The following is a 16,198-nucleotide window of genomic DNA, read 5'->3' on the forward strand; positions in this document are numbered from 1 at the left end:
TTCATCTAATTTTTTCCTTGGTTGTGTTCTATCCCTTTACCCATTTACTTTAGTTAACACTATTATTATATTTCAATCCAGTTCACATGGCCAAAGAAATTCAACACCATACAATCATACAACCTTCAAGAAGTAGAAGCCAAATCCCCTACAAATCTAATCTAATCATCAACCTTTTAGCATTTAAACTGGCAATATCCAGCTAGAATATTCTACCTGTTTTAAGTTCAAACCAGCCAGATTTGACCTCCCACACCTACTCTACAGTATTATTTTAAAAGCAAACAAGCACATCATTTGAAATCATGAAGCTACAAGATAATGGAAGATTAATTCAAAAGAATGTGAATAAATAAGCATACAGTAATCTGAATGCTAAAGGGTTAAGACAAAGACACACTGACTATTGTAGTATGAGGTACACTATGCTAAAAAACAAATGATAAGATATCTGCAGTAGGAATACTTTTGATTATAAGTCTGCTCAATTTGGAAGAAAACAAAAACTGCTAATGCAGCTCACACAATCGCTGGAATAAACACTACACATCATCCATTTTCTAGAATAAACATTATACATCCTGTTTCTTTTTGACTGGGGACTGGACATAGATTTCAAGAGAGAATAACTAGTTTCTAAAAGCATTACAGATATGAGAAAACTTCAACACAATAGTATATCAATTGACCATGTGAAAGTTTTATAAAATTTCATTTTTATTCTTACAACAAAATTGATGTCAGAAGTGGAAAACTGAACTTAAGATTTTAATATTTTTATATTTGAAAATTATATATTGTTATTTCATCATAATTTTTACTGCTGTCTGTTTTCCTTTTTTCCTATTTGTTCTTCATAATTTAATCAAACTTTCTTATAATAATATTCAGAAAATTTAAGCAAAAACAACCCTAGTCAAAATTCATTAAAATGGCATGCTCACAAATCTTGTTAATACTCCACCAAACAGATCAACTGATCAACAATTAAAGTAGCTGACTAATAATTCTAATTTTGGCACAAAGCCAGCAACTTTTAGAGGAGAGGTCAATACCATCGACAGTTACTTATTTTATTGATTCTCAAAAGGATGGAGAACAAACATAGTTTTTCTTCTGTTGTTTTTAATAAGTCTCTCAAAAAAATTTCTAATTTCATCATACTAAAGTATTATAATTTTAAATGTACTTACAAAAAATTTTTTTCCTAAAATCAATCGTGTTTTATGTATTGCATCGATATTTGTCTATTTATATATATTTATGTATTCTGAAATTTTATTTCCATTTTATAGAAAATATATGTATTTATATAAGTTTCAAATGTGTATTTTAATTATGTTCTTTTCGACTTCGCCTGTGTTGCTTCCATAAAAATATTATTTTGTATATATATATATATATATATATATATATATAATTAACATAATAGGGTAAAAATTCGATATTAATTAATATCAATTTAATACCAGGAAACTAGCACATTAAAAGAATCAGAAGGTTCAGAAAAAATTTTCCGAGATCCTAATAGGATTATTGTATTTGTTTATTTCTTTGAGAATTTTTTAAGTGATCTTTTTCTAGCATATTGACAAACCAGTTACTGGTCGTTTTTATATACACAAGTATATATATATATATATATATATATATAAACACTGTAAACAAACAGGAAACAACTTCTATCTCATTCCAGGGAGAAAAACTCGAGGTAGTTGATAGCTTCCGCTATCTGGGTGACCAAGTTAGTAGTGGGGGTGGGTGCGCTGAAAGTGTAACTGCTAGAATAAGAATAGCCTGGGCCAAGTTTAGAGAGCTCTTACCTCTGCTGGCGACAAAGGGACTCTCACTCAGAGTAAAAGGCAGACTGTATGACGCATGTGTACGAACAGCCATGCTACATGGCAGTGAAACATGGGCTGTGACTGCTGAGGACATGCGTAAGCTCGCAAGGAATGAAGCCAGTATGCTCCGCTGGATGTGTAATGTAAATGTGCATACCCGTCAGAGTGTAAGTATCTTGAGAGAAAAGCTGAACATAAGAAGCGTCAGTAGTGGTGTGCAAGAGAGACGATTGCGCTGGTTTGGACATGTGGTGAGAATGAATGAGGATAGCTGCGTGAAAAAGTGCCACTCCCTAACAGTTGAGGGAACCCGTGGAAGAGGTAGGCCCAGGAAGACCTGGGCTGAGGTGGTGAGGCAAGACCTTCGAACATTGGGCCTCACCGAGGCGATGACTACTGACCGAGACCTTTGGAAATGTGCTGTGCATGAGAAGACCCGGCAAGCCAAGTGAGATCATTGCCAGTGCCCCTGGACTGGCTCTTGTGCGGGTGGCACATAAGATGTACCATCCTGAGCGTGACCGTTGCCAGTACCGCCTGACTGGCCTTGTAGGGTTTTCGAGCGAGATCGTTGCCAGTGCCCCTGGACTGGCTCTTGTGCGGGTGGCACATAAAAGACACCATTTCGAGCGTGGCCGTTTTCGTGCGGGTGACACGTAAAAGCACCCACTACACTCTCTGAGTGGTTGGCGTTAGGAAGGGCATCCAGCTGTAGAAACTCTGCCAAATTAGATTGGAGCCTGGTGTAGCCATCCGGTTGCACCAGTCCTCAGTCAAATCGTCCAACCCATGCTAGCATGGAAAGCGGACGTTAAACGATGATGATGATGATGATATATATATATATTTATATATTTACACACATACACATGCAACTTTTACTTGTTTCAGCCATTCAACTGAACCCTTCCACCCCATCCAGGATTTACTTTTTAAGTCTGATACTTATTCTATTGGTCTCTTTTGCTGCTGTGGTGGGGTCAAACACAACACAAAGACACACATATACACATGCACACACATGATGGGCTTCTACCATATCCCCTCACAAAGCTTTGATTGATCCGGGAATATAGTAGACAAAACTTGCCCAAGGTTCAACACGGAAGCAGAACATCAGACTACATTTTTTATATTTTAGAAAGTATCTTTGGATGTCTGTTTGAACAGCAGATTACCTTTTCACAAAAAGCAAAAGAAAAATTCATCAAATGACTGTTTTGAATCTTGTTCCTTCTCTGTTTAATCCTAAACTCTAAAGCTTAACCTTGCCCTCAAATACTAATTCATAATCTCCCTGACCTTAATGTGTGACCTATTTTTTAAGAATCATAAGCTTCAATGCTTAAAACTGAATTCTGAAAAGAATTTTTAAGAAAAGCAATTTTAAAATAAAAATGTTATAGCCAGCTGTTTTCTCTCCAACAGAGGAGTAAGGACAGAATGGAAAGAGAAATCAAAATTTTGAAAAAAAAAAAAAAAAAAAAAAAAAAAAAAAACCGGTTTGTAGATCATCATAATCACTGATACTTAAAGCCTAGAAATTCACACACACACACACACGTGTGTGTGTGTGTTACAAGGGCTACTAACTCCAAAATTCACCAAGGCAGATCACAGTTTCTGTGGAATTGAAAACAGATGCTGCAGACACAATTTCATCATAATGCAACTGTTGAGTTACTGTGACATTAATCCTCTGGGCTTTCACTCCAGTCAGCACAAGGTATTTCAGTACATGCATGCATGTGTGTGTGTGTGTGTGTGTGTGTGTGTGAGACAAAGGGAAGGGCAGGAGAACAAACTGTGGATCAGATGTCGTTACTTGACCCACGTCTGGGGCAAGTTACCACTCATGCTCAAGAACTCAAAATATAAAGAACCAGAATGATAAAGTAGTTTCTTAGACACACTGTATTTACTCTGTGTCCGTGTGTGCAAACGTATGCATGTGAATAAGTATCGATTTATATGCATACCTATATATGTGAACATCCTATGTATAAAAACGTGTGTATGCATATATATGTGCATCACTGTTCACACAGAGACATGTACAAGGCTTGTCGGTCAAATGACTGTTTAGAGCAACTGTTTCTGCACCTCCTTTCACCACTCCTCCTCAAATCTTGGAGTTTCTCTATTTACTTTAACATCATTCTCTACTCTCACTTTGAAGCTTCAACTACCTCATACTAACATTCCTGCAGCCTTCCTGCAATACTCATGGCACATAGGTCTAGTCCAAAGGTAACAGATACATACATGCATATACACTCACAACAAAAAATACTGACATGAAGAGTAGCCTCTCCTAGACCTGTGGTAGATGTATCACAGCTAACTTAGAAAGCTGAGTGTTTCTTGTTCAAGAACAGGAAATAGCTACTAAATACTTCATCAATAAGAAAGATAAGGACACTTCTAAGCATCCGCTTTGTGATACCAAATGAATGTTAATTGAACCAATGTAATAGATATCAGCCACATTTCTAGTAACTGTCCCAAAATGCCCATAAGTTACTTATGAGACAAAGCACTGTTGCTAAAACCATTTTTAGTAATATCTGCAAGATTTGTACTGAAGTTCATACCAAAAGTACACCAGAACCTAAATGTCTCCATTCATTTAAAAAAATAAGGAATACTGGTTGAACATTCCAATAAAAACAGCAACCAGGTGCAAACACAAAAGGGCTGATAGTATTCTGTTGGACAGGAAAAAGTTCAAGCACAATTGTAAAGGTGAGCTGTCAAATGCTAGTAAAAGTCTTATCTAAACTGAGTAAAGATTAACACCTAAAGAGCAATAACAAGAAACTTACAGAACTTATTATACCCAGGTAAGAGACATTTGTTTGTACTGGGTCTATAAGACATGAATACAGATAGTATATTGGTCTGGGATCAGAGAGATGAGGAAGCACCTGTGAATCTCTGGCTTTCATGATGTATTGTATCTAATGACATAAAATACATGGACATACAGATGTAATCTAATTTTAGCAGAGTATATCCATGAAAAACTGTTTTTAATGCATTTAAATATGTAATATTTAAAGCAATCCAAGTCTAACTTGTCCTGGGGCAATTTTTCTTTAGCCATTTTTTAGGGAAAAAGGTGGAAAAAGGTGCATTATATATGCCAAATATAGTAATTGTTATACACACACACACACACACACATAAATAACATCATTTTAATGTCTACTTTTCCATATTTGCAGGGGTTGGATGACATTCCTTGTCACCAACTCTCAGCTATTTCCAAGCAAGATATCTTCCCAAGTTCTTCAAATACAAACAGATAAACTATTATTATTTAGATTTAATTTCAGTCTCACAAAAACAAAAATGTCTTCTAGCCATTAAGAGTTTCTCTGTCATTCATCATGGCTAAAATTTCTCTTAGTATTTCACTCTCTCTGTGTCTCCTTGGATATGTAATATATCTTCTCATAACTTTCGTCTACCAAATTTTCTTTGGTTTATCTGAGAACTTGTGCTAATGAATGACTGTGCATATTATATAAAATTAATTTGTCATAACTTGTATTATAAGGAAACCTCTTCTTGCCTTGGTTATGATTCTGTCTGCTTTCCAGTCATCATTAAAAAAGAATTTAACATTTCTATTTAACATATATCTCTCTTTTACTCTACTCTTTTACTTGTTTCAGTCATTTGACTGCGGCCATGCTGGAGCACCGCCTTTAGTCGAGCAAATCAACCCCAGGACTTATTCTTTGGAAGCCTAGTACTTATTCTATCGGTCTCTTTTGCCAAACCGCTAAGTTACGGGGACGTAAACACACCCACATCGGTTGTCAAGCGATGTTGGGGGGACAAACACAGACACACAAACACATACATATATACGACGGGCTTCTTTCAGTTTCCGTCTACGAAATCCACTCACAAGGCTTTGGTCGGCTCGAGGCTATAGTAGAAGACACTTGCCCAAGGTGCCATGCAGTGGGACTGAACCCGGAACCATGTGGTTGGTAAGCAAGCTACTTACCACACAGCCACTCCTGCGCCTATCTACTCATAAATTTTTATTCATTAACGACTATTCATATTGTACATATTTAATTTCTGCCTTAAGAAAAACCATCTAGATTTCTTCAAGAATTTCTCTGCCTTCAACCTTTTAAATATCTCTATTAATCCAAAGATCCCAACAATACTTTCACCCTCCTCCTCCTCCTCTCTCTATACCCATTCTATTTAACATACATCTTCTCCAACATTTGTTTACTAAATTTCTACTTCTGTAGAAAATCCATCTGGAGTCAGTAAGTTGAACATGACATGCTTCTCTTCTCCATAAGCCTTTCATGATGCACTCCTTTGGAAAATACTGTCATCTCCTCAACCTCACACTGGAAATTCCATTAGAAACCCCTATCTCAATGTACAACTTACAACTGTTCCACACTTCTGTATAATCATAATATATATTATATGCTGATGTATCAACTTCACTTACACACACAATATATATATATATATATATATATATATATATATATATATATATATATGTCACAACATATTAAGGTCAATATTTGTATACATGTTGGTGCCAACAGCAGTCTGCTCTTCATAACACCATATACCTGGCAATTAGGACACCACATACCATGTTCAATAATGATGATGATTGCTCATAGTAATTATGTTGAGGTGTGGGAGATCTACCAGAAAACAAAAACATCTATTTGTGAACACTTTTCAGTTGTAGCAAAGTGATTGCATAAGCTTTCTTTATTTCAAGTACAGAAGATAGCAAGCAGAGAAACCATCTTTCAATAAACCTTGTTTTCAACTTCAGAGCAGCTACCATCAATGATGGCAGAATGAAAGGTAGGTCAGGAGAGATTACAGAGATGCTGGAACGGGAGAGTAAATATGTGTTGTGTGCAAGAGGATGAACAAGAGCACCAGCCAGACCTTCTCCCAAGCATTAATCATCATCATCATCATCCTCATCCTTTTATGTAGTCTTTACAAGCTGACAAATGTTGGATAGAGCATCATAATTCAAGTCAGTTCTTATTTAGAAATACTGCTCTTCTAGACAGGCCAGATTACCACATCTCACTTATACATTTCATTTTTGGCTTGATTTCTAGTCAGATTCCCTTCCTAACATCATACCACTTTTACTGGATGCATTTTTCTGAAAGACCACACTGTATGGTGTGTACTTGGTACATTTTATCATGGAACCAACACTAGAGGTTGTCATGTACTCAACGAGGCTAAAGGATCCCCTTAACCCCAGGTCTCCACTTACTCACCAACCACTTGATAGACAAATACCTTTAATGCAAAGTCTCAAGCGGAATCAGCAAGACACAGCTCAACAAAACTGCAACTTTGAATTACAGACAATCCCTAGAAAAGGCTTCTATACAGTTTCTGTCAACTCAATTGTACTCACAAAGAATGGGTGGACCTGGAACTATAGAAAATTACGTCTGCTCCTCAGAGCAAGCTGGTTTGTACAACCTAAACTCACTTTCTTTTTTCATTGTCTGTCTTATGTCCAGTAAAGGTCCACACTAATCATCATATTGAGTCTTTTTCTTTTCCCAAAGTGTCAGCCATCTGGAATTCCTTTTCTGCAGTCAAGTTTTAGCAACAATTTCAGGAAGGGTATTAACAGCATCTATCTCAACAGTCACAGAAGGCTTGCAAAGGTCCATTGGCTCAGATCATTGACACTAAACCAATACTTAAAAAAAAGCACCACATAAACAAAATATTTACATATCTACCAGATATATTCACTTATTACCAAACACCTCTCAAGTGCCTACATTTACAGACCTATATTACAGAATGAGAAAATGTCTCTTAGATTAGCCTGGATATGGATTCCTCAGATTGTCACCTAACTGATTTTATATCATTAAGCAAATTTTTTTATTGATTTCACTCACCCAAGGTTACAGTAGAAACACTTGCTGAAAGAGAGGCAAAACATGAACCCATATGATTCCAAAGTGAACTTTTAAACCAAATAGATATACCTGTAACATTATCACCTTTTAACATCCATCTTTCATGCTGGTATAGATTAGATGTTTTGATAGGATCCAACAGATCCTAGGACAGCATTGTGCTCCAATGTCAACAGGGTTTCTATGGCCAGACTTCCTTCATAATGCCAACCACTTTATAGAGTGTACTGAATACTTTTCCATGGAACTGGCACTAATGAGGTCTCCATGCAGCTCCCAAGACTAAAATTCCCTTTGACTGAGTGAAACTACATTATATAGAAAGGCAATCTTGTGTCAGAGGTAAATATTCTGGATAAGACGACAAACAGTCTAAAAGACTGCTAAAAGATCTGATATCCATATCCATTTCCAACATCAAAGTGAGTTGAAACACATGGACATATCTGGAGCAAATCTAAATTTAGGATCTGTGAAATGGTACTCCAATACCTTAAACACTTATCTATTCCACATCTATAAGGCTTAAGAAATGGCTATCAACTGGATCTCAAAATCAACAAATTTTAATTCATTCACTTCTAATGGAAAGCACAGTCATTTCAGGCTTATTTGTGTTTAATACATATTAATGCATAAAGCACACGTTTTTTGGGTGGAGAGCAATGGAATAACAGGAAAAAATCTCATTTATGATATACACTAACTTTTTTTTGGAGTGATTTTGAAGAAAGCAGCAAAATTTAAAATAAAACCAGCAATAATAGGAAATGCAAAAACTAACTTGCCTTTTCCTAAAGATCCCTGTACCCTCACCAACTTTTTAAATTTCATTTTATTTTTAAATGATCTTTGAAATTCTATCTTTTGAACATCGGATATACTGTGTTGAACATCACTAAATCATGTAATATATTGTTATCTTGTTTGACTTTTGTTGTATGACATCCTTATATCTCCAATTATAAATTTCTCTTCTGAAAACTTTCAAATAATTAATATTTTTCTTAATGAGTCCTTTTTTTTTTATGTCTTACTTTCAGCAATACAAGCTTAACAACATATTAACACTTTAAATCCTATAATGCTTTCTCTACATCACATGACCAACCAGACTATCTGGTATTGTTATACACTGCTGGTCACAATGTGCTTTGCATTGTTTTAGCCTTCAAACGATGTCGACCTGCTGGCTAGGAGAGCAGGTCAACATTATCCCCTGACCAAAAGGAGGACTGGAGCAACATGAAATGAAGCGTTTTGCTCAAGAATACAATGCACTTCCAGGTCTCGGAATCAAACTCTCCTTCTACTGATCATAAGTGCAGCAGCCTAACCACTAGGCCACGTGCCTTCACATTTTCTCTATATAAATCTCTAAACTCTGTTAGAGACTAGAGATTTTGAAGCAATCCAGTCAGTCCAGTATAAAACTCATAAAAATATAACTATTGTATGAATTTGGATGAAATTTGCTGATATAAGATTTACTCTTTTACTGGTTTCAGTCATTTGACTGTGGCCATGCTGGAGCACCACCTTTAGTCGAGTAAATCGACCCCAGGACTTATTTTTTGTAAGCTAGTACTTATTCTATCATTCTCTTTTGCCGAACCGCTAAGTTACGGGGACGTAAATACACCAGCATCGGCTGTCAAGCGATGTTGGGGGGACAAACAGACAAACATATATATATATATATATATATATATACATACATATATACGACGGGCTTCTTTCAGTTTCCGTCTACCAAATCCACTCACAATGCGTTGGTCGGCCCGAGGCTATAGTAGAAGACACTTGCCCAAGGTGCCACGCAGTGGGACTGCACCTGGAACCATGTGGTTTGTAAGCAAGCTACTTACCACACAGCCACTCCTACGCCTACTGTTGGTGTATTTTGTGAATGTGATTTTTACCAGTTGTCATGTCACCTTCCACTACCTACCTGTAACCCTGAACCAACCAAAGCATGGTACCTATATTTAGGCTATAAACAGTTTTGCAAAGTAAGGCAAAATTAATAGAACAATGAAAAGAAGAAAAAAAAGAGTTAAATCAGGTAAATATCTTCAAAGCAACAGCTGTTTAGTCTCAGATCAGCCATAACTTATTAGGCTTATGATCAAATACATTCTAGTCTTGACCATCCTGCCTTTTATTCATATCTACAACTTTATTATCCAATATATCCTTCCTTTTCCAAGACAGTAGAATGTGATTTATGAGATTCTGTTACTATTTCAAATGGATTCAGTAAACGCATAAAAGTTCCCACAATGTTTTAAACCTTCAACCACAATGACAGCTCATATTTTGTTTCAGTCTTTAAACTATGGCCAAGCTGGGGCACCACCTTAAAGAATTTCAGTCAAACAACTCAACCTCCAAACCTTTTTTTAGTTGACTTTATATTTGTTGTAAATCATCATCACCATCATTTAATATCCATTGTCCATGCTGGCATGGATTAGATGGTTTGACATGAGCTGTTAAGCTGAGGGGCTGCACCAGACTCATCTGATTTGGTACAGGTGCCAGTTACGTGACACCAGCATCAGCCACATTGCCTCCATGTGGCCCAATGCTCAAATGATGCTTTTTACATGCCACCAGGCGTGGGTGCCAATTATGTGACACCGGCATCGGTCATATTACCTCCGTGTATTTAAGATTCATCTTATTGTATGCAAACCAGCAAGGGAACTTCTACATAGATTTTCAATCTGCTAGCAGGTAAATCCACTTCAAACTCTTATCTTTAAAATGGAGTGGCAGGGTACATGTAAATTCTTAGTTCAAGTGCAATGGGCCTATTATAAAGACAGAGCAATAACACTGATCAAAGAATATAAAAAATTATTTTCATACATACCCAGACCAGTATGGAAAAACAGATTTAAACCAAACCAACAACAACAACTGACTTAGATATCAATGGTAGACTATTACACTTTTTGTATACCCAATAACTATATCATTCAATAATGTGATTCCAATTACACTTTTTCTACAAATAGAGCAAGGCCATCTTCCTGAGGTCAAGGTCTTACCAAGGTAAAAAAAAACTATCTAAAAATATTCTACTTTAACCCTCTTGTCACCATATTCTTTGTTTCAATTAATTTTGAAAATAATGAAGAATGTTGTAAAATAACTGTCATTATTAAGTTGGTGCATGGAACTTAAATTAATATGAAATTTTGATGGAAGGTCTTAATTTAGATCACTTTAAAATGGGAAATTTGTATCAAAGAACCAAGAGCAGTCTTAAGTGGGTTGGCATCAAAAGGGTTAATATCTGTCTAACATCATTCCCATTCAAAAACTGTTTATTCCATATGTCTATTAGAGTTCTTTGAGATATGCTGCAATGAGGACAGTATTCTTAAATTTCATATCAAACACCAAATCAGGAGTCAAAACTTAAATCTAAATGAGAAAACTGGTACCAGAATATTTCAAAAGTTATAAGAATGCTGTATATTAGAGAAAGAAAACAAGAGTCTGTTTAGCTCTGGAAACTTTCTATGAAGTGCTACCTTCAAGTAGCAATGTCAGGCCAAAACTTGCCTACCATTACATCATCATCATCATCATCATCATCATCATCGTTTAACGTCCGCTTTCCATGCTAGCATGGGTTGGACGATTTGACTGAGGACTGGTGAAACCGGATGGCAACACCAGGCTCCAGTCTGATTTGGCAGAGTTTCTACAGCTGGATGCCCTTCCTATCGCCAACCACTCAGAGAGTGTAGTGGGTGCTTTTACGTGTCACCCGCACGAAAACGGCCACGCTCGAAATGGTGTCTTTTATGTGCCACCCGCACAAGCCAGTCCAGGGACACTGGCAACGATCTCGCTCGAAAATCCTACAGGAGCCAGTCAGGCGGTACTGGCAACGGCCACGCTCAAAATGGTGCATCTCATGTGCCACCCGCACAAGAACCAGTCCAGGGGCACTGGCAACGATCTTACTTGGCTTGCCGGGTCTTCTCACGCACAGCCCATTTCCAAAGGTCTCGGTCCGTAGTCATCGCCTCGGTGAGGCCCAGGAGATTTGAAATTTTCTTTTTCATCAACTAAGATCAATTTTGAATTTGAATAAAGAGAAAAAAAGGGAATGCATTCTTTAAATGTAATGATAATTGCTCAGTAAAAACTTTAATTTTCACTCTATCTTATAAATCTATGTAAAATTTGTTGGGTGTAAAAACTTTTAATGAAGTCAGAAGTTCGTGTACGCATTATAGAGTGGTTATCTTAACACTATTTAATAGCCAGCAGAAATTAAAGAAAATACACTTACCCATTCTCAAGATTCTCTTGCTTAAATACAGGAAGAGCCAAAAGAGCTTCACTGAAGAAGAAAGGTTAAAAACTACACTTTAGTTTTGATTCAGAAAAAAATGTGAGAAGTAAGAGTATTTTAAATAACATTACAGAAATTAGTGACTAAATTAACAATATGGGATTACAGAACAAGGATTTCAAAAAAATGAGTAAATCGTACAGAAAGTTTGAATGTAGTTTCAGTTAAAGAAAAACAAATTCTGAAATATATTTGCGAATCAAAGTTTTATTTTAATTTTTTTCTTATATTCAAGAGAGGTAAAGTAAATGGAAAATAATATTGTAGAATGACATGCAAAACCATTTACTTGAAGTCCTAATACTTTTTGCATTTGAAATCATTAGTACGCACAGGTTGGCAGCATGTAGTTCAAAACGAAATCGAAATTTTGCAAAAGCTATCATATAACAAAAATTGTCGTAGCTCACCTCATATTGTAAGTTCCTGAACCAAGTTCAGACCCGAGTCCGGACAGCGAACCATCGAAGTCTGCAGCAAGTCCTCCATCAATATCCCAGTTAGTCACCTGAGAGAGACTGTGAATAATTTTTGACCGTTTTCCGGCCGTAGAAGAATCATCTGACCAGTTGACGGACATAGTACAAACTGAACGGTAACAATTTCACACGAAGTAACACACATATACGACACAAGGGGACAAAACACACGCCTGAGACTGATCCCGCTCAGGCGGTGAACAGTACAAAACAGGGTGAAGGAGGAGACATAGGGTCAGCTATATGGTATATATCTAAATGTATGTGATTCGATATTATAGCTAAAAAAGGAAAAAAAAATTTAAATTAGACTAAAAACAATAACAACACCTCCAAATTCAATTGTTAACAATAAATGCGAGTGCTTGCCTATGGCAGTATGTGGAAAGCAGGTTGAAGGAAAGAATGCATGAAAAGAAAATAGTTTTAGATTTCAAACGAATTTAAATTAGACAATTATGTTTTTGGTGATAAATCAAGTCATATTACAGAGAGTCGACACGGTAATATGTTCAGAAAACTGCCATGCTCACAAATCAGGTGCGTCAGAAAGCAAGCAATAATGATGGTCAAAGAGAACACAGAAAAAAGTAAACATCTTTCAAGGAGGGTCCTTCAAAAACTGTTCCCTGTTACAGAAATTCTGAAAGGGACCGTAATTCAAAACTTCGACCACTGCCCAGTAGAATAAAAACGTAATACATAAATAGAAGAGTTGTCCCAATTACATTGCTACACTTTTATGTATATTTAAAAAGAGTTTATATATTTTATAAATATATTCAGATATAACAACAAAGTTCAACTGCAACGTACAAACCAGGCAAAAGTAATAGATAATGTTAATACATCCAAGTTATAAAAAGTTATATTGTCGATAAAAATACATCGTTAAATTTGGAATAATTAACGATTCTTATAAGAAAACAATAAGATTAAAATAACAGATTAAAGGTAGATATACACGGAAAAGGGTTAAACCTGGATGGTTTTGCTAAAACCCATCCAGGCACCAAATGTTTATGGTTTCTTCAGTGTGACAGATTTTCAATTATTTACACTACGTAATCAATTTTCATTTGCGATATTCCTTAGGCAAAAAATATTTTACTCCATATTAAGTGCATAAATCAAATTTCTAAGGTTTTCCAATCGGATATAAGTAGACGTTTCAACGAAAGACGATTTTTCAACTCCCACATAAAAAATAAATATATAGAGTTATCGGCCGTAGAAAGTCTGAATCATGGCGGTCAATTATAGCATTCTATGGCAGTTATCGACAATTAATTCGTTTGTCGTGAAAAATAATTGTTTTAGCATGTCAAATTTATTTAGCTCGCTTTACATTAAATTTTTCTTTTAATTTTTTTTGTCAATAGGAAATAAAAAGTTAATAAGTTACAGATATTATATTTTTTCTTTAACAGTAAAAATACATGGAACTATGACGTCACACAAAAACGACCTTAACTCACTTTCGCGCGCACACACACACATTGGCCTTGTAGTTAATGGCAAGGGAGACAACACTATCATGGCTTTTAATTCAAAATGAAAATTATATAAAAAAAACAAATCAAATTTACAGAGGAAATAAATAAATATTGCAATGATGTAACTAATGATTTTATCTATCAGACATATACTTGTCTATGTCTGATATCTGCACGTATATTTATGGATGCATGTAGGTGAGTATAAATAAGACCAATGAAAGCCAAATTGCTCTTTTCCATTCTTAACAGACTTAAAAATTCAGAGACACCCCACCCCATCTCATTCACAGCATTAACTGCTTAATTATTAAATTAAAAATTAACTGGGATGGGATAGCAAGTATATAATTGAAGGTATGTACATTTATATAGGCATAAAATGTGGGAGTATATGTATATGCACATAACTCTAAAATCACATACACCAGTAGAAATAATATATCTGAATAGATATACAGTTGATAGATTAATTTCAGTCAGAAGTGACTGTATCAAAAGATAACACTGATTTAGGAATGTACCAATAAGCTGAGACAGTAATGTTTCCTTCATGTGTACAAACTCAATGTTCATCAGTACCATATATATGTCCAATGTCTTGAAAACCTTTAAGCAGTATATAACATACATACATATATATATATATATATATATATATGAGGGGGTGTTTAAAAGTTCCTTTCTCACTACGCTTAAGGCCTCCATATGCTCTAAATTTTGATAAAAGTAGAAGGAAAATGATCACCAAAAATTCTAATAATTATCCTAATTATAACAACCCTCTTCTCTCTACTCACACACCTTTGGCAATACTCTACCGTTTATATTCTGACCGCCATACCTTGAGGGTATGCCCAGGCACTTTGCCACCATTTATCTCTCTCTTGTTTTATTCTACCATCTCATTTATATTCTGATTCCCATTCCTTGTGAGTATGCCCTGGCACTTCACCACCATCTCTCTCCTGTTCTCTCTTGCACTCTTGATCTCTTCCACTCTCTCTCTCTCTTTTGCTCTTCTCTCTGACTGAGTAACCATGTATCTCCTCGACAGCAACACACCAGTTTCTGTCCTCATTCTCTCTCTCTCTCTCTCTCTCTCTCTCTGGCCAGGTAACCATATACCTCCTCTACAGCAACACACTTGTATCTGTCACTTTGTCACACTCTAACTTTTCATCATCTGGCACAAGATCACCTCCACCCCCCACCCCGCCTCTCAAAGAATCTTTGTCTTGCAAGTTACTTGGTGACCCTGCCAGTGTTGGTACCACATAAAAAACATCCAGTCTACACTGTAAAGTCGTTGGCATTTGGAAGGGCATCAGGCTGTACAAACCATGTCAAAGCTGACCTCACCTGTGCTGGTGCCATGTAAAAAGCATTCAGTTCAATCTGCAGGGGTATTGGTGTTAGGAAGGACATCCAGCTATAAAAAAAACTATGCCAAAATAGATACAGAAGTCTGGTGCAGTCTTCTGCCTAACCAGCTCCTATCAAACACTCCAACCCATGGCAGCATGGAAAGTGGACGTTAAATGATGATGATGATGATGATGATATTAATTAACCACCCCCTTTTCACCATCATCATTTAACATCCATTCTCCATACTGGCATGGGTTGGACAGCTTGAGAGGAACTGGCAAGGCCAGGAACCACATCAGGTCCCATAGTATGTTTTAGTTTAGTTTCTACAGCTGGATGTCTTTTCTAATACCAACCACTTTACAGAATGTATTGGATACTTTTTACATAGCACCATCACCGGTGATTTTTATGTGACACCAGCACCAAAGAAGAGGACCACTCTTTACTTTTCCCCCAAGACTAATAGTTGGAAGTTATCCTTATAATTAGCTCAAATACTCGAAACACAATAAGCTGCACTTTAGACAACCGATGACCAAGTGGTGACATGAAATTGGACAACAGATTGAGTCTATCACTCCAAGAATAGGAACAATCCCTCTAAATGAGCCTCCATATGATGTCCAAAATTCACTTACAAAGCTTTGTCTGTTTC

The 16,198-nt window shown here is 36.2% G+C and overlaps 1 protein-coding gene across 2 annotated transcripts in view; it reads right to left on the bottom strand.

Annotated features, from left to right (window-relative positions):
* The window catches only part of LOC106883037 (transcription factor CP2), a 50,171-nt gene extending 36,217 nt beyond the window's left edge, over window positions 1–13,954 (bottom strand). The window contains exons 1-2 of one of the 2 annotated variants that reach the window (XM_089350512.1): window positions 12,605–13,954; window positions 12,132–12,182 (exon numbers count right to left, since the gene is read on the bottom strand). In XM_089350512.1, the coding sequence (XP_089206638.1) occupies window positions 12,132–12,182; window positions 12,605–12,774 (221 nt within the window). In that variant the 5' untranslated portion in view covers window positions 12,775–13,954. The remainder of the gene's footprint in view (window positions 1–12,131; window positions 12,183–12,604) is intronic. The other variant, XM_089350511.1, reaches the window with a different exon arrangement.
* Between the last annotated feature and the right edge of the window lie 2,244 nt (window positions 13,955–16,198).

Source organism: Octopus bimaculoides, chromosome 4 (assembly GCF_046866305.1).
Source record: "Octopus bimaculoides isolate indiv1 chromosome 4, ASM4686630v1, whole genome shotgun sequence".
NCBI lineage: Eukaryota > Metazoa > Mollusca > Cephalopoda > Octopoda > Octopodidae > Octopus > Octopus bimaculoides.